General features: G+C 44.3%; 1 protein-coding gene and 1 long non-coding RNA gene across 2 annotated transcripts; both read left to right on the forward strand.

Annotated features, from left to right (window-relative positions):
* The first annotated feature begins 7,353 nt into the window (after positions 1–7,353).
* On the forward strand, positions 7,354–8,640 carry LOC309508626. The gene is made up of 3 exons (XR_014209618.1): positions 7,354–7,511; positions 7,699–7,981; positions 8,120–8,640. It is a non-coding gene; the product is annotated as an uncharacterized lncRNA (long non-coding RNA).
* Positions 8,641–14,168: 5,528 nt separating this feature from the next.
* On the forward strand, positions 14,169–16,062 carry LOC309507707 (uncharacterized protein). The gene is made up of 2 exons (XM_082182042.1): positions 14,169–14,425; positions 14,694–16,062. Exon 2 carries the CDS (start codon positions 14,701–14,703, stop codon positions 15,877–15,879), a length of 1,179 nt encoding a protein of 392 aa, XP_082038168.1. The 5' UTR covers positions 14,169–14,425; positions 14,694–14,700; the 3' UTR covers positions 15,880–16,062.
* The last annotated feature ends 5,917 nt before the right edge of the window (positions 16,063–21,979 follow it).

Raw genomic sequence — 21,979 nt, forward strand, 5'->3', positions numbered from 1 at the left:
GTAAAACTGCACATTTTAGAGTGGCCTTTTATTGTGGCCAGCTTAAGGCACATCTGTGAAATAATCATGCTGTCTAATCTGTAGGGGTGTCCCCGACTAAAGATCTAAGGATTTACACATTCGAATCAGAATTTTCTAATCTTTCTATAGTCGACTGATAGTCAAATCATCTATGTGTGTGTGAATGGGTTGGGAGGGGCACGACGCTAGGTATAAAAATATATAAATATATAAAAATATATAAAATAAAATATAAGGTAGTCAGCAGGAGGGTAAAACTATTTTTCTTTTCTTTTACACACTGCACACAGCAACAACGTTTAACCCCCTGGGGTCGGCGGTATCGCCGGCGATACCAGCTCGCTTGTTTTTTTATCAGTTCAAAAGAGATTCATTTTGCTCTGTTGACTTTGATATTACAAACAAGTTTCATACATCAATCGATTCTGTTAAATGTGTATTATTTTTGTGTATACTCACAATAAAAACAAAGTGTTGTGCTTTTCGCCAAAGAAAGAAAAATAAACATGATGCGAGTTCTGCCTCCTCTCTGTCAGTGAAGTCCATTCTGAAACGCGTCCGAAAATGAACCATAACTCAGTGAATACTCAGTCAAACAGGCATACAGACACACAGGCATGAAGCTTGAATTCCACACAGGCATGAAGCTTGAATTCTCTTCTTTTAAATGAAGTAATTTTTATTTAAAAAATATATTCTCTGTTTATGTAATCTTTATGAAAAGAGAGAGATGTCAGTCGTTCTCATCTCAGCTCATTACGTTTTAATCTGCCCCGCCCACGGAGAGCGCGCGCTATTCAAACGCAAATGACTGAGACGATCCCATGCAAACTGTGAACGCCCACATATCAGCTCGAGATCAGATCATTGTAGTTGTTTACACTGTCTCACAGCGCTGTGAGGAATAATAATAATGGAAAATGTACCTCAGAAGTGCGGGTATTTCGAGGAGCAACGGATGGAATACTGTAGTACGTTTTTTTTCATTCTCAAGTAAATCGCGTTTCTGTGTGAATGAATGAACGGCAGAGATGTGCTGTTTACCACAACTCGCAAAAAGACGGTTTAAATTTGAATTGCGTTTCTGTGTGTGAATGAATGATCTGCTTTTAGCAAACTATTTTGCTATACTGAGTAAAAATCGACTGAAATATGTTGAAATAAAATGTATTTGTATAAGCAACGTATTAAACTGCAAATTAACATTTATATTCCTTATAATAAAAACGAAAGACCGATGTTACAGACATATGAAAGACAACATTTCGTTGATTAGTTTTGGATAGATTACACATTTTTACTGTAAAATATCTGCCACCTCAAATAAGCTTTTGTTTGCCAATTTTTGCTAATATGTTAAATATAGTATGTTTTGTCAATGTAGGCTATATTCGAAGTAATGAATATGTATGATAAAATGTATACTTTAGTTTTTACAAAGAAAGATTACACTTCAATTGTTGTTGTAATTGTAACCTTTTTAATCAAAATATATATATTTACAAGGTAGATGTAAACAAATTTTAAAAGGTAAATATAAGCCTTTTCTTTAAATAATTTTTCTTGTGTTTTATTATTGACAAATTTGGGGAGAGGATACATATTCCAAAACTGAAAATACAGTATGAGAATTAACTGCACAATTACTAGACATGTTTTCATTGGATATTATACAATTTGCAAGCACAATTTGTGAAAAAAAATAAAAATAATTGACATGCTTCCAACTGTGAACCAATTTGGTAGAATATATATATATATATATATATATATATATATATATACTGTATATATATATATATATATATATATATATATATATATATATATTGCTCTTGCATTCTTTCTTGTGGCTATAGGTGACACACCTGAATGAATGGCTCATTAAGTATGCGGGCCCCATTGTCTCCTCAGGTGTGAATCACTAAATATGCATGATGGTGTTGAATCGATGCTTATTGCGCATATTGCCTTTACAAATAAAAAGTGTTTTACAAGATTTAAATCAATGAATTGTGTTATGTGAATGATTAGGTAGGATGATTTTCACATCATTTTGAAGAAAAAACTCTAGGCAACGACATCCATTAGTCAAAAGTCTTATTGACACATATTTAGTATGTGTTTTGTGGCCTTATTTCAGAAACTTTAGTTTTTAGTTTTTTCAATAACCATGCATAAACATTATTCTCTCAAAAATACAAACATGTACATGCATGTTACTCACATATTATGGTAGCCCTGTTTGTGCTAAATAGAGCGTAATGACACCTTTGCCATTAAAATGTTTATAAGCAACTGAAAAAAAGCACAAATGTCAGGGCATGTCAAAACATCTCAAGGACCCCAAAAACACCTTAGACCCCACCCTTAAACCCCCTTATGTTATCATTCACATAAAACAATACATTGATTTAAACTTTGTAAGACATGTTTTGTTTGGAAAGGTGATCATGAATAATGCTGATTCACACATGAGAAGACAATGACCTGCATAATGAGCCTTTCATTCAGGTGTGTCACTGAGTACCACAAGAAAGAATATGAGGACTTATTTTGTATGCATGCAAATTGTACAATATCCATGGTAAACATTTCTAGTAACTATGCAGTTAATTATCATACTGTATTTTCAGAAAGTTTTGGAATATATCCTCTCCCCAAATGTGTCACTAATAAAAAAGAATAATACATAATTTAATGAGAAGGCTTATTGACCTATTAAGATGTTACTTATATCTACCTTGTAAATATATTTTTTGCTATTTTATTCAAAAGTTTTTACATGTAAATCAACAACAATTACAATTTTAACTATTTCAAATGTAATCTTTCTTTGTAAAAAGTATACATTTTATCATACGTATTTCAAAGTTAAGGATTCATTAGTTTGAATATTGGAACAAACACTATAATAACATCTTAGTTGATAATTCAAATATACCTACTTTATTTTTGACAAAACATCACATACTATATATTTAACATATGAGCAGAAATTGATGAACAAAAGCTTATTTGATGTGACAGTAGTCTTTTTTTACAGTAAAACTTTATAATCTATTCAAAACAAATCAACGAAATATGTCTAAACATTCATATTTCATCTGTAACATATTATTTTTATGATATATTAGCATATAAATGTTAATTTGCAGTTGAATGCATTGCTTATACGGCACAGATGCAAGCTGTTCTGTAGTAAACAACAGCACTCATCTGTGTAGTTCAGTGTCGAGAGGCTGGTACCTCAAGTATAATTTTTGTCAGCGTGGAAGCTGCTGCCAAATGTTTCTCGTTGGGTCCTGCAGACCATAGAAAAGGGTTATCAAATACAGTTCGGGTCTCGCCCGCCCAGGTTTATGGGGGTCCTATCCACCGTGGTGGGCCCCGAGCAGGTTCTGGTAATGCAACAAGAAGTGAAAACCCTGCTGGAGAAAGGGGCCATAGAACATGTACCCCCCTCCAACAGGGAAACCTGGTTCTACAGTCGGTATTTCATAGTTCCAAAGAAGGATGGGGGGTTGCGTCCCATTTTGGATCTGCAAGTGCTGAACGAGTCAGTCGTGCAGCTAAAATTCTAAATGTTAACCTTGAGACAAATCATGCCACAGATCAGATCCGAGGACTGGTTTGTCACGATAGATCTCAAGGACACATGCTTCTATATATCCATCCTTCCATATCACAGGAAGTGAGGTTTGCTTTCAGGGGCAAAGCATACCAATATCGAGTTTTTCCATTCAGCCTAGCACTATCACCCAGCACTTTCACGAAATGCATAGATGCTGCTCTGGCGCCTCTGTGCCACTGCGTCTGTACACCGTTTCCCTGGTTGTTCTACTTCCGGGAGTTCTGGAGAACAGAGTTATGGAAGTGTAGGTTTGGCATCTGAGGGGGCCAACTCAGGTCTTTCAACTGAGGTTGCCGAGGCCACGATAAATCTAGAGCTCCCTGCACAGGAAACAAACCGGTTTCCTCTGTGGTGCGTTGGAGCAGGAGGAGTATGGCGGCTTGGTAGCCTTGTATTAGGGGTATCCCTATAAGAGGTGTGTGATGCGGTGGACTGTTTCTTTCCGCACACACTCGTCAGGTTTACAACCTAGTTTTGGGCTTCACTCCTGGGTCCCGGGTGATTCTGTCTTTGTTGTGCTTGCCTGATTTCACACAAGACAGGCACTGGTCACTATGGTGGTGTTGGTAGAGACGTTCCCACAGCGTCATCTCGACGCAACGCGAGTTCCCTTGAAAGGGAACGCCTCAGTTACGACTGTAACCTCGGTTCCCTGAAGAGGGAACGAGACGTTGCGTCACCCTGCCATACTTCCGGCGTGCCTGTGATCGACTTGCTTCGACCTATCAGAAGTTGACAATGTTTGGTCTGGGTGCGCTTTATAGCTTCCTGCCATGACGTCACCCGCCTATGCGCAATTGGACTGATTTCATACGTGCTTCAAGACGCAATCACACAGAGCATTCCTACAGCATCATCTCGAGGCAACGTCTCATTCCCTCTTCAGGGAACCGATGTTACAGTCGTAACCGAGGCGTTTTGCGTGCATTGTTAGCATCATTATCCTCCTCTCTTGGGACATAACAAAAGCCAGTCAAGTTTAGCTTTACAGACCACTCTTTTATCAGGAGCTACTTTTAGCCCATGAGCAACATCAGAGACATCATGAGGTACTGGGAGATCTTGGGGCTTAAGACCATTATTTATGTATAAAAGCACACATGTATCATAGTGTAACATTTCACACCAAAATAAACAGAAGCATTTAACCTGGATTTAAACAGGTTTCATGTGATTCACCCTGTGATATAAATGCATTTTACAGTGACTGTGTTAGTATATCATACGTAGGAGCCATATTAAAATTATTGTGCACTAGCATAAATATGAAGCTGAAGATATTAAGTTTGATTTATTTATTCTGATTACTTATATGATTTAAATATATAAGGAAATGTTATGTTTAATGTGAATTTACTTGCTCCTCCTCCTTGATGCATCACTATGTCACGAAAGTGCAGGTCTTAATAGTCAATTAGTATTGTTTGGCAGAGACAGGAGAGTGTGGCGAGCAACAGTTTCTTCAATCGCATGCAATGATATCTCATTTCACACTGGCATTTCGCATTCTTGGAAGTTTCATTTTGTATTTTTGTTTGGAAAGTAATCCGGAGATTTTAATAATAATCCACAGTTTTTTTGTTATTACAACTGCATCTCCGTACGTGCTTTAAATGTGTATTGGGAAAGACTCCTCTGCTAACCTCAAGGGGATAAATAAAGATTTTAAAGAAGATTAGCCTTCACATCATATGTGACCCGATCTGGCGAAATGAGTCGGAAGTCGCAACGTTCCATTTTAAGATATGGGCCGTTTATGTGGAAAAACAATGAAATAATAGATTTTTTTATTTATTATTATTATTGCTAAATTTCAAAGAACAGACATTCAAAAATAATCTCCTAAAGTTTCGTAGTCCAGATAATTGAGAAAAGGTATTTAAATGACTATTAAAGTTTACAAAGCTTTACTAAATTCGCTGGAAATGAATATTGCTTTTCTCAACTCCTCTCCTCACCTCTGAGCATTTCCCGGGAATCCCCTCAAACGTCTCTGCTTTCCAAATATGGTGTTACACGTTGTATAGAACCAATCATAAAGCTTAGAAATGTACACAAACGCTGATCATTTGTCAATGGGAAGCCCCGTTTCGACTGACCGGCACGCGATTGGTCCAGCCATCCTCCTCAGACTCGTAGCGCTATGTGTAAACAAGCTAGCAGATCTCCTCAGAAAGATTAAATATTATTAATTTGAGAAATATCGCTGTCAAAAGAGAGCAAAGTCGGCAAAAAGTCGCCAAAAACGTTGAACTGGAGGCTTCTAACCTAAGCTCTGCTGCTGGTCATCAAGAGTGGAAGGCTAGTCAGTGATTGTTTTGGATCTGGAGACGTGTCATCCTCTGATGACAGCGACAGCCCTGTGGTATTTATCGTGTATGGATGTGAATGAGTGCAATTATTCTGTGAGTGTATTTATCTGCAAGGAGAATCCATTACAATGTGTTTGATTTATTTAAACCCAATATTTAACTGTTGGTATCTCCGTTATGAATATGTTACACTGTTATTGTCATCTAGATTCTAGCCTACACAAAGATATGATTGCATAGGCTAACATTATTTGTTCTCTGTTTCCTTGTCTCTCTCTCTCTCTCTCTCTCTCTCTCTCTCTCTCTCTCTCTCTCTCTCTCTCTCTCTCTCTCTCTCTCTCTCTCTCACACACACACACACACACACACACACACACACACACACACACACACACACACACACACACACACACACACACACACACACACACACACACACACACCCCCTCTCTCAAGCAAAACTGTAGCACCTCTGTTCAATCTTTCTGATTTTAGTAAATGTTTGTAAAAGTGCCTTTTAAATTATTTATTCAAATAAAAATTTTAAAATAATTTGAGCTTCAGCCTGGCATAATAGCATATATTAATGTCTTTGGTCAATTTAAGCTGTACAATAAATAGTTCATCCCTTTAAATGCAATGGATTTGGAAAGATATCAACAAAAAACGGGCAAAAAACTTTAAAAGCGATTTTCTCAGGTTTTCAATTGGAAAAAGAGGGCAGACGACCATAATTCAAATGTGTATATCTTTACAACCATTCATGAGACACAATGACCACAACATGTAACTCATTCACCAACCCCCTGAGCCAATTCTGCTAAACTACAAGCACAATTCCTGCTTTACACTCAAACTGCAGTTCTAAAACACACTTTTTTCAAAACACTACACACAATTCTCTGCTTTAGGCACAATTTTCATGCGGAAAATTTCTTGTTTTCACAAGGAACACACTGCCATTCAAATATGCACACTGACTCTTCACATGGGCAAACACCTGTCACACAGTTTTACAATTAGCAATCAGAGCTTTAGCATAAAAGGGCAACAGGTGAGCTCTTCAATGGAGCAATGGAGGCCAACATTGGAAACAGAGGCAGAGCCAGAGGAGTGAGAGGAGGAGGAGGAGGAGGAGGAGGAGGAGGAGGAGGAGGAGGAGGAGGAGGAGGAGGAGGAGGAGGACGAGGAGGAGGAGGAGGAGGAGGAGGAGGAGGAGGAGGAGGACGAGGACGAGGACGAGGAGGAGGAGGAGGAGGAGGAGGACGAGGAGGACGAGGAGGAGGAGGAGGAGGAGGAGGAGGACGAGGAGGACGAGGAGGAGGAGGAGGAGGAGGAGGAGGAGGAGGAGGAGGAGGACGACGAGGACGAGGACGAGGACGAGGACGGCCAAGGACCGTAATCTCTGATGAGATCCGAGCCACTTTGGTTGATCATGTGGTCAACCATGGTCTAACAATGAGGGAGGCTGGGCAAAGAGTACAGCCAAATTTGAGCAGGTACACTGTGGCATCCATCATCCGGACTTTCCGAAATGAGAATAGGTAAGAAATCTACTCTCACTAGAAAATTGCAGTACTACATATCAATACAGTACTCAATGAGTACAGTAGTACAGTATTGCCTGTGGACTGTTCTGTAGGACTGTAAAAATACTGTAAAGTATGCTTCATGTATATAGGAAATGTATACCTACTTTGTATTTACAGTATTTTACTATTTGTTTGGCAGAACTGAAAGATTACCAACACAAGGCGGTCGGGAACGTGTTCTGTCTCCTGAACAGGAAACTCAAATCATTAACATGGTCCTAGAAAACAACGCCATAACATTACGGCAAATACAAAGAAAGATAATAGAAAACAATGACATATTTCAAAATATTGATAGGGTAAGCTTATCAACACTGGACCGTGTCTTGCGCAGAAATCATCTCAGGATGAAGCAGGTCTACAGGGTGCCATTTGAACGCAATTCAGAAAGAGTCAAAGAATTGCGACATAACTATGTGCAAGTGAGTCCCACAATTGATGCATACTCCCAACACTGTATACAGTAAATTATACATATTTCAATATTGTAATCATAATGATTGTGGTTCACAATAGTGACCACTCCATGTCTATTTCTGATATTGTCATGTGTGTTTCAGAGAGTCCTTGAGCTAGAGGTGGCTGCAGTGGAGCACCAGTTCATCTTCATTGATGAGGTTGGGTTCAACCTCACAAAAAGACGAAAGAGGGGAAGGAATATAATCGGCCAGCGTGCCATTGTTGAAGTCCCTGGCCAGCGCGGAGGGAACATCACAATGTGTGCAGCGATTACCCATCACGGCGTCATCCATCACCATGCTACCCTTGGCCCCTACAACACCGCCCATCTGATCACATTCCTGGACACCCTACACAACACACTCATTCCACCAGATCAGGTAGATGGCCCAGAGCAGCTCAGGTACGTTGTCATTTGGGACAACGTAAGTTTCCACAGGGCTGCTCTGGTTCGTAACTGGTTCACTGCCCACCCACGCTTTTTAGTTGTTTATCTCCCTCCATATTCTCCATTCCTCAATCCTATTGAGGAATTTTTTTCTGCCTGGAGATGGAAAGTTTATGACCGAAATCCACAAACGCGTATACCTCTTCTCCAAGCTATGGAGGACACATGTGGAGATATAGCAGCTGATGCTTTTCATGGCTGGAATCGCCATGCTAGGCGATATTTCCCCCGCTGCTTGGCCAGGGAAAACATTGCTTGTGATGTGGATGAGGTGCTGTGGCCAGACCGCAACAGAAGAGAGGATGCAGCATAGTGTTTTTATTTTATTTTTATTACTGTAACTGTATACAGTAAATTCTTCTGTTGTTTTGTATGTAGACCACTGTATGTCCTACTTTGTGTTGGTTGGGATGTACACTGTGTACATTGTTTTTGTGGGAAAAATAAAATATATTCGTTCCCGTGTATTTGTGTGTTCTGAGTATAAAAACAATATTCTCAGATATTTTACAACACACTTACTGTAAGTATGTACTATCTGTAGTAAGTGTAACACTGAACAAAAAAAGGCCTAAATCATTATGATGAATGGAGAAGAAGTGTTTTCCATTCATCATAGTGTTTTACATTGAGCACATCAGTGTTCAAATGGTTCTTATAAATGTCTATTCATATGATGGTTTGTGTGTGTCATTTGAAAACAAAATACCATTTTGAGAAGAAATAACATTGTTTTGAATGTAAAGTTTCATTTTGCAGGAGAATTGAGGGGTTTTGCCCATTGTGTGTGTGTTTTTGGATTTGTGTGTAGAGTTTTGAGAATATGAGGCATGCTTTCAGAAAATGTGTGTAAACAATCGAGAAAAACTGTAATACCAAAATCTCAATTTTGAAGTTTGGGTCACTGTGACTCATTTTGCTGGATCAGGTCACATATGAGAACAGATACACACATACACAAAATTAGCAAATATGTGGGATAGTAAGACAGGCAATAAAAGAGAGCGAAGCAAATAGAAAGAGAGTGGGCGGCACTGCACTAATGACTTCACAGCCCATTAGCCACTTAGTCTGATATGCTACACCTCATTACTCTCCCAGCGCAGCCATGCATTAACACACAAATCCATCCGTTCGCTCAGACTTGTCCTCTAGCCCAAAACTTAACTCATTCTCATCCAGTGTGTGTTTTCCAAACAGAAAGAACAACTTTGTCATCTCCTGCCCCATATCTCTATGCCATAGAAAGCTGTTTTGATTTGATAATAGTTAACAGTACTGGGAATATCATGCTTAGTTTATTGCAAAATGAAACAACTCAATCCTATTCAAGGCTGAATGCAGATTTCCACATGACAAAGAGTTTTGGAAGAGAGACAGATGCCATTTTATAGGAAAATTTTAATTTGGCTACTGAAGCAATAAAGCAATCAGTTACACTAACAATTAAACTATGGATGGAAGGGACTGGAGGGAGGGAGTGGGGAGCGCAATAGGAAAACCTTTAGGTTGGAATGAAAATGGTTATGGCCCTGTGTTTATCAGGAGTCTGTATTCAGAGCTCTCGGCAGCCTCATCTGAACAACTAGAAGCAGAACCATACCACTGATTCAAAGTTCTGGCCAAAAGCCACTGGATTGTCCATGATCTTGTCCAAACACTAGCGGCTGGCTGCCGGCTATAGTCACAGTTCCTCAAACACGCCATTTACACAAACTGGGGCCATTAAGCACAGAAATAGGTGCAATGAGCCAATTGTTCCTGCCAACACTGATGTAAATTGGGATTTAAATTATAGAGCGAACTGGAGTTCATCATGTATGGTAATTTTGTGCATAATCCAGTTTACTGCTTAATAATAATAATAATAATAAAACAATACTGAACTTATCTTATTTCATATATTAAAGTCAACATGAGATCAAAATTGACAATTCTTATTTTAATGTAATATTTCAGTATTACAGTTTTTTACGATTGTTTACACACTAAAATAAAAATTTCCACACAATTTGCAAAATTCTACTCCAATGAGTAAAACACCTCCACAGATTTGCACAACATTATACACAATGTCTGCTTCACCCTTTTATTTAACATTACATACAGTGATTTGTAAAACTCTACACACATTTTCACACCTTAGACACAGATAAGGATTGTGAGGTTACTTCCTTTTCATTACAAAGCCCCGGATTGCTAATGAACGAATTGGATAATCACATCCACCAGGTGTGGAAGCACACATGTGATAATTTGAAAACGCAGCACACAGGTGTGCTATAAAAAGCAGCAGGTGAGTTCATCTGTCTTCAACAAAAATGGAAGGAGCTAGAAGAAGAAGAAGAAGAAGAAGAGTGAGAATGAGAGGGGGAGCTCAAAGAGGAGATGAAGGAGGTAGAGGAAGAGGAGAAGGAGGTAGAGGAAGAGGAGAAGGAGGTAGAGGAGGAGGCCCAGGTAGAGGAAGAGGAGAAGAAGGAGATAGAGGAAGAGGCCTAGGTAGAGGAAGAGGAGAAGGAGGTAGAGGAAGAGGAGAAGGAAGCCCAGGTAGAGGAAGAGGAGAAGGAGATAGAGGAAGAGGCCTAGGAAGAGGAAGAGGCCTAGGTAGAGGAAGAGGAGAAGGAGGTAGAGGAAGAGGCCTAGGTAGAGGAAGAGGTAGAGAAGGACTTGAAGAGTTGATAGAACCTGAACAAAGAAGACGAGGACCAAATTTGACTCAAGAAATCCGTGCAACACTTATTGACCATGTTATCAACCATGGACTGACACTGATGGAAGCTGGACAAAGACTTCAACCAAATCTCAGCAGAAATACTGTTGCGTCAGTAATTCAGACATTTCATCGAGAAAACAAGTAAGCTAACCACACAGTACATTGAAACTGAAGCTTGCTGTACTTATCATCAATATTGTTTACTGTAACATTTGACAGTAGGCTGCATGTGTATTTTATTTTTTATATATATATATATATATATATTTTTTTTTTTTTACATAGGATTGAGGGTCGAGGACACCAAGGTGGAAGGGGCCCTATGTTCACTCGTGCACAAGAGGCCGCCATTGTGAACATGGTTTTGACCAATAATTGTATCAGGCTGCGAGAAATCCAAGCCAATATCATCAATGATGACCATATTTTCAATAACATCCAACGAGTCTCTGTCAACATTAGGTCGAATCCTCAAGAAAAATCAAATATACATGAAGCAACTGTATCGGGTACCATTTGACAGAAATTCAGAGAGAGTGAAACATCTGCGCAATGAGTATGTGGAGGTATGTATTGTTCATCTTACTATGGTGTGGTATTGTTCATAATGTTCTGGCACAAAAAAAATACTGTGCAATAGATAGTGAATAGCATCCTATTGTCTTACTGTGTTTCAGAATCAAAATCAGAATCAGAAAGAGCTTTATTGCCAAGTATGCTTGCGCATACGAGGAATTTGTCTTGGTGACAGTAGCTTCCAGTACACATACAATATAAAGTGACAAGACAAGTAACATAGGTATAAATAAAAAATAGAAAAAATTAAAATAAAAATAAAAATAAAAAGATTATAAATTATAAATATATATAAAGTTATAAGGTGCTATAATGAAATGTCTGAGGGAAGTATTGCACATGTTTGTTCCACAGTAGCGGAACATTTAAGTGTTCATGAGGTAGATGGCCTGGGGAAAGAAACTTTTCCTGTGTCTGGTTGTTTTTGTGCTCGGTGCTCTGTAGCGTCGACCAGACGGTAACAGTTCAAACAGAAAGTGTGCTGGGTGTGACGGGTCCAGAGTGATTTTGCGAGCCCTTTTACTCACTCTGGATGAGTGCAGTACTTTGAGTGTGGGAAGGGTAGTGCCAGTGATTCGCTCAGCAGTCCGAACTATCCGCTGTAGTCTACGGAGGTCGGTTTTGGTAGCAGAGCCGAACCAGACGGTGATGGAAGTGCAGAGGATGGACTGGATGACAGCTGAGTAGAACTGTACGAGCAGCTCCTGTGGCAGGTTGAATTTCCTCAGCTGACGCAGGAAGTACAGTCTCTGTTGGGCTTTCTTCACAATAGAGTCTATGTGAGTGTCCCACTTCAGATCCTGAGAGATGGTGGTGCCCAGGAACCTGAATGACTCTACTGCAGTCACAGTGCTGTCCATGATGGTGAGTGAAGGGAGTGCAGGGGGGTTTCTCCTGAAGTCCACGATCATCTCCACTGTTTTGAGCGTGTTCAGCTCCAGGTTGTTATAACTGCACCAAAGAGCCAGCTGCTCCACCTCCTGTCTGTACGCAGACTCGTCACCGTTCCGGATGAGTCCGATAACAGTAGTGTCGTCCGCAAACTTCAGGAGCTTGACAGAGGTGTCTTTAGAGGTGCAGTCATTTGTGTACAGGGAGAAGAGCAGTGGTGAGAGAACACATCCCTGTGGAGCACCGGTGCTGATGGTGCGGCTGTCGGACGTGATTTTGCCCATTCTGACTAGCTGTTGTCTGTCTGTCAGAAAGCTGGTGATCCATTGACAGATGGAGCTAGGGACAGAGAGCTGGGTCAGTTTGGTCTGGAGCAGTGATGGGACGATGGTGTTGAAGGCAGACCGGATTTCAGAGAGTCTTGCAAATGGATGCTGCAGAAATTCAACATGAATTTATATGTGGATGAGGCTGGATTTAACCTTGCGAAAACAAGAAGAGGGAGAAATGTAATTGGACACAGGGCAATCACCAATGTGCCAGGGCACCCTTTGCGCTGCTATTACACAAAATGGGGTCCTCCACCACCATGCAAATCTGGGACCCTATAATGCAAATCTAATACTTTCATTTCTTGACAGATTGCACGAGATTGTCACAGCATTAAACCAAGTGGACCAGATGCGGTACATTGTCGTTTGGGACAATGTCTCATTCCATCGGGCTGCTCTGGTCCAGAATTGGTTCCATGAGCACCCTGAATTTGAAGTCTTATACCTTCCCCCATACTCCCCCTTCCTGAACCCAATAGAAGAGTTTTTTTCAGCATGGCGGTGGAAGGTATACGACCTGTGGCCCTATGACAGTTTGCCCCTCATTCAGGCCATGGAGCAGGCCTGTGATCATATCGAAGCAGCTTCTGTGCAGGGGTGGATTCATCATTGAGGACTGTGTTGGTTAAATGAAAACTAATAGCATTTTCACAAAAAATGTGTATGTTTTGACTGAGGTGTGTCATTTTGCAAACAATCTAGGAAAAAACGCAAATTGAGTATGGTGTTTGGATAATTGTGATTATATTTTGAAAAAAAGAACCTGGTTTTCAAAATTGTGTGTAAACAATTGAAGAAAACTGTATTAGAATAGATAAATTTGTCCACATCAATATTTATATATATATATGACCCTGGATCACAAAACCAGTCACAAGTAGCACATGTACATTAGCCAACATTGTATGGGTCAAAATTATCGATTTTTCTTTTATGCCAAAAATCATTAGGCTATTAACACTAGAACTACCGGTTCTCTTACGAGAGTACTCTCGTGTTGCGTAAGCTAGCTTACGCTACGGGAAAAACCCTTTTCTCGAGAATTCTGAAGCCAAAAAATTATCCTTAATTTTTGCATTAGTTTAAAACGCATTGCTGCATAAGCAGACCTAGGCAGAGCGGCTCACGCGCCTATTGGTGGCTCAGCAGCAACTGCTGCAACCTATCCAGGACCTGCTCGTGACGAAGCACCAATGAGGGCGCGGGCGCCCGTGCGCGTCACGTCCCGCCAAAATGGGCGTGGCTACAGGCTATAAAAGCAGGCCCGTGAGGTTGTTCTCTGATTTTTCAACTCTTCAGCGAAGTGGACACTCACCTCGCTGTTCTCCGGAGAAGCTGCGCCGTCGAAGAGCCTTCAGCGGGACGAGCTTCAAGCCGGCCATCTCGCCGCTTCCTCTGCCGTTCCTGCTGCGCTATCCGGCGCCGAATATCCTTTTCATTACCGCGTGTTACGTTACACACGCTTGCATCTAAAAGAGCGAGGCGTTGTTGCAAATGCCTCTTTTCAAAAAGTGCGGCTCCTGCCGGGCCGATCTCAGCGACGGGGACCGCCACATCCTGTGCGTTTCCTGCCTGGAATGTGAAGTGATGTCTATGGCGACCCTGCGGGCTCGCCTAGCATCTTTCAGCGTAGATCCCGCCCCTCCGCTTCTCTCTTCTGGGCCGCGCCGTAAAAAGCGCCGTTCACAGAGAACACCGGAGGCATCTGCCGCGAGCGCTTGCATGCCGGATCTCTCCCCGTGTGCATCGCTCTCTGCATCCCCCACCTCTATCACGGCCGGCCAGCCGCCCGCTGTGGATATCGAGTCGGGGGGAGATGACGCAGAAGGGGACAGCTGCTCTGTCCTGGCTTCTGACTGCGAAGGCTGGTCGGGCTCCATTCCGGACCCCGCCCCTTCTCTTCAGGAATCGAGCGGTGTGCGGTCTACGTTCGACGCCGAGCTTCTTCGCCTGCTTACCAAGGCCGTGGAGGACTTCGGCCTCGATTGGTCGCTTCCTGACGAGCCTGCACCCAGCAGGCTGGACGGTTGCTTTCTGCCAGGCCGCCGCTCGACGCCTCACACGAGGCCTGCCCCCTTTCTTCCGGAGCTCCACGAGGAGCTCACTAAGAGCTGGAAGGCGCCATTTTCTGCCAGGCTGCGTTCTACTGTCTCTTCGACGCTCTCTCTAGTAGACGGCGCGAAAGACAAGGGCTACCTCTGCATTCCTCCGGTCGAGGAACCGGTAGCCACGCACCTCTGCCCGCCTTCCGCCGGATGGCAGTCTCATCCTTCACTGCCTTCCAAAGCCTGCAGGACTACTTCGGCTTTGATCGGTCGCGCCTACACCGCCGCCGGTCAAGCCGCGTCCGCACTTCACACGATGGCCGTGCTTCAGGTGTATCAGGCCGACCTTCTCCGTAAAATGGACGAGGCGGGCCCGAACCCTGAGAATTTTAATGACCTCAGGAGCGCGACTGACTTAGCGCTACAAGCCACTAAGTCCGCTGCTCAGGCCATCGGGAGGAATATGGCGTCTCTCACTGTCACCGAGAGACACTTGTGGTTAACGCTGTCCGACATGAAGGAGTCCGACAGAGCCACTTTCCTCGACGCGCCCGTGGCGCCATCCGGTCTCTTCGGCCCGGCTGTCAAGGGGTTTTCGGAATGGTACTCCGAGGTTCAGAAAACCTCCCAGGCTATGCGGCATTTCTTGCCGAAGCGCTCCAGTTCCGCTACGGGTCGCTCTAAACAGCCGCCCAACCGGAAATCAGCACCACAGCCTCCCCCGCCGTCAGCCTCACAGCGCCGTCAGCCGAGGGATTCCCAGCGCTCACGCTCTTCCAGCCGCCACAGACCGCCTCCCCCTCGGGGACCCTGGTCCAAGATTGTGCTGAAGGCAGAGCCCTCAAAGTCTTCCTGACCGCGTTAGGAAGACGAAGATGGTCGAGTCCCGCTGCGGCCGGACCACCATCAAAATCAGTGCGCCTCGCTCTCACAGTTCCCTCAGCAGAGGTGACTGGAGATGTGTATTTCACAGCCAACGAGCCCGTTACACAACACGCTCGCCTGTACCCAAAGGCCGTTTTTACGGCCGCCCAAATAAATCACAGAAAGAGCATTCTGTCTGTTTATCCGGCTCATGCCGATGGTGTTATAAATGTAGGTCATGTGCCCACTCCACAGTGTTCGCGCCTACATACAAACACGGCCGACTCAGTGACTCACACTCATTCACGGCCCATATCCATAAACTCGGCTCACGCCGTGTGTGTTTTGAATGTGGTAAAGGTGCCCGCTGTACAGCGCTCATCCCTACACACAAACACGGGCTGCTCTGTGATAAGCACTCATTCAGAGCCCCCGTCAATAAACACAAAACGTGTCCCGTGTGTAAATCACCCTCTACCAGACACGAGCTGTGTTATGTGTGTGCGAAGCGCGCGCGCCTCCATGAGCGCGCGCTCTCTCTCAGGCGCTGTGAGATATGTGCCACACACACACAGCGACAACAGCCCGCGCGTTATTCTCCCTCTAGCTTTTCACATAAAGGCATGGAGGGAGCTGCCGGGCGTGTCAGAATGGGTACTGAACACGGTAGAACGAGGCTATTCACTACAGTTCGCTCGCAGACCCCCTCACTTTCGAGCCAGGGTCGAAACCACGGTGAACAGCGAAGTAGCACACCTACTTCGCGCCGAGATTGCGAAACTGTTAGAGAAACGAGCCGTAGAAGCCGTCCCTCACACACTGAGCGAGGCAGGTTTTTACAGCAGATATTTCCTCGTTCCAAAGAAGGATGGCGGTCTCAGACCCATCCTAGATCTCAGACGGCTGAACAGAGCCCTTATGCAGAGATCGTTCAAAATGCTCACGACCAGTCAGATTCTCACGCAAATTCGCCCGAGGGACTGGTTTATCTCTGTGGATCTGAAAGACGCATATTTTCAGATTCAAATAGCGCCCCATCACAGGCCTTTCTTGTGATTCGCCTTCGAGGGGCTGAGCTATCAGTACACCGTCCTGCCGTTCGGTCTGTCCTTAGCACCCCGTACATTCACGAAGTGCATGGATGCAGCGCTCGCTCCCCTGAGACAACGGGGGATGCGAATACTGAACTATCTGGACGACTGGCTTATTCTAGCCCAGTCAGAGTCAGAGTTAATAGCGCACAGGGCTCTATTACTCGACCATTTACGGGATTTGGGTCTCCAAATCAACTGGACCAAGAGTTTACTGTCTCCCAGCCAGAGAATCTCTTTTCTGGGAACAGACTTAGACTCTGTGTCAATGACAGCGTGGCTGACGTCACAGCGCTCAGCTGCAGCTTTCAGGACCGGCAGCATTTTTCCTCTCAAACGTTTTCAGAGGATGCTGGGTCTTATGGCTTCGGCCTCGGCAGTGCTTCAGCTGGGCTTGCTTTTCATGCGCCCGCTGCAGCACTGGCTGAAGACGCGGGTCCCGCTGCGAGCATGGTCCGCTGGCCGCGTTCGCCTCAGGGTAACTCAGAACTGTGTCACAGCACTGAATCCCTGGAAGGCGGCAGACTGGTATCAGTCAGGAGTGGATCTGGGCATGGCTTCGAGACGAAAAGTAATCTCGACAGACGCATCCAACTCAGGTTGGGGCGCCCTCTACGAGGGCAGACCAGTGTTTGGTCTGTGGGCAGCCTCAGAAAGGCGCCTACACATAAACTGTCTGGAGATGAAAGCGGTCGAAAATGCCTTGAGATACTTTCTCCCCCTCCTCAAAGGCCACAACGTTTTGGTCCGCACGGACAACATGTCAGTGGTGTCATACATCAACCGCCAGGGCGGTCTCAGGTCACGGAGCCTTCACAAGCTGGCGGAACGCCTCCTCTTGTGGGCCCATCACAACCTGCGCTCACTGAGAGCATCACATGTCCTGGGCTCCCAAAATGGGGGCCCAGACATGCTGTCCAGGGACAACGTTCCCCCCGGGGAATGGTCCCTGCACCCTCAGATAGCCCAGTTACTATGAGACATCTTCGGCAGAGCGGATGTCGACCTCTTTGCGTCGACGGAGAACGCGCACTGCCCAGTATTCTTCACGAAACAGAGAGATGCGCTGGCCCACGACTGGCCCAGCCGTCCGCTCTATGCGTTTCCCCCGATCGCGCTGTTACCACAGGTAATCAAGCGCATCAGGGAGAGCAAATGCTCTGTGCTCCTCGTGGCGCCGCTCTGGAGGAATCAAGTGTGGTTCTCAGAGCTGATGCAACTGACGAGCACGACCCCGTGGCCGATTCCGGTGAGGAAAGATCTCCTCTCCCAGGCCAGGGGCGCGATCTGGCACCCGCGCCCCGACTTATGGGCCCTGCATGCATGGGCCATCAACGGGTACCCGCTGACCTCCCAGTGGCAGTGTTGAACACAATTACTCAGGCTAGAGCACCCTCTACGAGAAGGCTCTACGCCTCTAAATGGTCAGTGTTTTCCGGCTGGTGCTCGGCCCGAAACTTAGACCCACAGCGCTGTAGCGTTGCAGAGGTTCTCTCCTTTCTGCAAGAGCTTTTGGACGAGGGCAGGTCCCCCTCCACGCTCAAAGTGTATGTGGCGGCCATTGCGGCGTTTACAAAACCTTTGCATGGCCGGTCACTGGGTAGAGACGACCTCATTGTTAGGTTCCTAAGAGGAGCTAGGAGGTTAAATCCTCCTCAGCCCCCTCTGGTTCCAGCCTGGGACCTCTCCTTGGTCCTGGAAGCCATGAAGGGCGAACCCTTTGAACCCCTTCAGTCCGTGGATTTGCGGTATCTTTCACTGAAGACCGCTTTTCTCATGGCTCTCGCTTCAGTTAAGCGAGTGGGTGACCTTCACGCGCTCTCTGTGAGTGCTTCGTGCTTGGAGTTTGGGCCTAATGACTCTAAATTCATCCTTAAACCGAGGCACGGTTATGTCCCCAAAGTGCTTTCCACTCCGTTCAGATCACAGATCATTTCACTGTCAGCTCTTCCGAGATCTGAGGGTGAGGACGATGTGAATTTTCTCTGCCCCGTCAGGGCGCTGAGAATATATGTCGAACGGTCTGATGCTTTCAGGCAGTCAGAGCAGCTCTTCGTTTCGTTCGGTGGCCGCACTAAGGGCTTAGCCACATCGAAACAGAGCCTGTCCAGATGGATAGTTGACGCTATCGCTATGGCTTATAGGTCTAAGAACCTTCATTGCCCTCTGGGCGTCAGAGCGCACTCCACCAGAGGCATGGCCTCGTCGTGGGCGTGGTCTCGCGGAGTCTCGCTCCATGATATTTGTATGTCGGCGGGCTGGGCCTCTCCGTCTACATTTATCAGGTTTTATAACCTGGAGGTGCCTGCCCTACAGACTAAACTGTTGTCAGTCTAACATACTAGCTCTGTTCGCTCTCGCTGCAGATCGACACAGACTGTGTGTGGTTTGTGTTATACACAGGCTCCAGATCGACAGACCAGGTCTTCCTGTCTGTGATCGTTTTTCACCTGTCCTTCGGGTTCAGGTGGCTGACAGGCAGTGTTATCATTCTTAGTTCAGCCCACGGATGTACCTGGCTGTTCTATTGTATTAAGCACCCATTCCCACACTCTGGAATGGTTATCTCTCCCTGGGCCCAACCCTCATCGGCCCAGATATTACCACTTACGTTTGTCCCCGGGCACATGCCCTTGGGAATGTGCATGTGGACCTTCTCTAGCACGCACGGCATTTTACATTGGGTTCCCGTAGCGTAAGCTAGCTTACGCAACACGAGAGTACTCTCGTAAGAGAACGCTCTCGGTTACTAACGTAACCTCGGTTCTCTCTAGATGCTACTTCTGGTTCGCTTCAGATTGAAAAACCAGAGAACAACCTCACGGGCCTGCTTTTATAGCCTGTAGCCACGCCCATTCTGGCGGGACGTGACGCGGGCGCCCGCGCCCTCATTGGTGCTTCGTCACGAGCAGGTCCTGGATAGGTTGCAGCAGTTGCTGCTGAGCAACCAATAGGCGCGCGAGCCGCTCTGCCTAGGTCTGCTTATGCAGCAATGCGTTTTAAACTAATGCAAAAATTAAGGATAATTTTTTGGCTTCAGTATTCTCGAGAAAAGGGTTTTTCCCGTAGCGTAAGCTAGCTTACGCAACACTCGTTCCCTCATCTAGAGAGAACCGAGGTTACGTTAGTAACCGAGAGCGAATTCCATAACTACTAGAACGACCATAGCGGTCATGACCGTTCATACTTTGACGTTCATTTGGCCGTACTGAACGTAATTTTCGTCATGTCATGTCTATTGTACATGTTAACCTTCTCTTTTCCAATGAAGCTTTTAATTCCTGTCGTCATAGCCCTTAAAACAAGCACAAAAGAAAGATTGCCCCGACAGGTGCTGCCTCTATGTGAGGAACGTTTTGCGTCAAAACGTTTTCACCGCACTCACCATGTGAATAGACATGCACAAAAGTTAGGAAACGTCAAAGCTTCATACCATTTAGTACAGCCCTGTTTGTAAATAAGTTCAATAATCAATACAAAATCTAAAAATAAATGTATCCACAATGTTATGATAGGTAGCCTAATAATAAACAGGACACAACATTTTTATTCAAATGAATGTGAAAATGTATTTTCTAGCCTAATTGATAAATATTTTCTTATTTTCTTTGTACAATAAAAACAAATCTTATGATACAATAACTTATAACATATATACAATAACAAAAACACTGATACATTTGAATACATTGTAAAAACTTTCACGGACACGTATGCAGCACAATACAGTAGCTACACACACAAACAGGCTGGTTCACACGGGACGATTTTCAAAACCTGAGAGACCCCACACACGGCGATAAAAAAATCACGGGTCTGATAGTTTTGGTCGTACAGTGTGTGGTGCGCAGCCACACGGCAAAATCAACACATCACACACGAACCGATTTGACTCCTGTGCATTCCCAGGATCAGACGGGAAATCTCGCAAAATCCCTCGAGATCAAACGTGACTTCAGAGTAAACAATCATGGTGGACGAAGAGGATGCAGTGGCGATAGTTTGTAGTTTGTTTTTAACCGGAAAAAAAACGTTATCAAAAGAAAAGGCGATGATCTCCGACGTCCACCGGACTTTCTGGTGCGCCATGCCGCCGGCTGTTTTGATTTTGTTTCCCGGTGCTTCCTCGCCGCCTCATCACCTCACTTTCTGATTGGCTACACGCCACAGTCCACAGGCTGTGTGCTCGTTTATCCCCGGGGGACACCACACACAAGGAGAAATCGGGCCAAATAAATCCAACATGTTGGATATCCCCGATTTGAGATCGGAGCAGTCCCGACGTCCTTCCGAGCAGACGAGAGCAGTCTTAACACACCACACACGGCAGGAATATCTGATCAGATTATTTTACGATAATCGGAGCATCCTTAAGATTGTCGGAAGGGGTGAATCGGGGCTAAAATCGGCCTAATTATCCTGCTGTGTGAACCAGGCTTAAAATATACACATATTTAGGAAAAGTCCTACAGCCACATTTATTTTATTTGAACAACGTTATTACACTGTAAAATTTTAAAACGGTCAAAATGACCGCCTTGGGAGTTCTAGTGTTAAGTAAAGATCATGTTCCATGAAGATATTTTGTAAATTTCCTACCGTAAATATATAAAACATTTATTTTTGTGAGTGAATGCAGCACAATCGCGAACATAAATGGACAACTTTAAAGGCGATTTTCTTAAGTTTTCGATTTTTTTGCACCCTCAGATTCCATATCTTCAAATAGTTGTATCTCGGCCAAATATTGTCCTATCCTAACAAATTATGTTTTATTAACAAGGTTCGGGAGGAACACGTTCTAATGATCAAGCAATCAAGTCATTCCAACCAGCTGTCATCAATCAGGTCCACTCAATCAGCATGAGTTAAACCTATACATATACGCAGTCGACTCACCCATATTCCTCAACAGTTTTCAGCATCCCTCCACCACCCCATCTCCTCACACTTGCATGTACAAAATTATTTTATTTAAGCAACATTCATAGTTAAAAGAGG

This window comes from Leuciscus leuciscus (genome assembly GCF_965113295.1).
Source record: "Leuciscus leuciscus genome assembly, chromosome: 10".
Taxonomy (NCBI): Eukaryota; Metazoa; Chordata; class Actinopteri; order Cypriniformes; family Leuciscidae; genus Leuciscus; species Leuciscus leuciscus.

Coding starts and splice junctions, on each gene's coding strand:
- LOC309507707 (XM_082182042.1), top strand. CDS start 14,701: ATGCCGGATCTCTCCCCGTGTGCATCGCTCTCTGCATCCCCCACCTCT.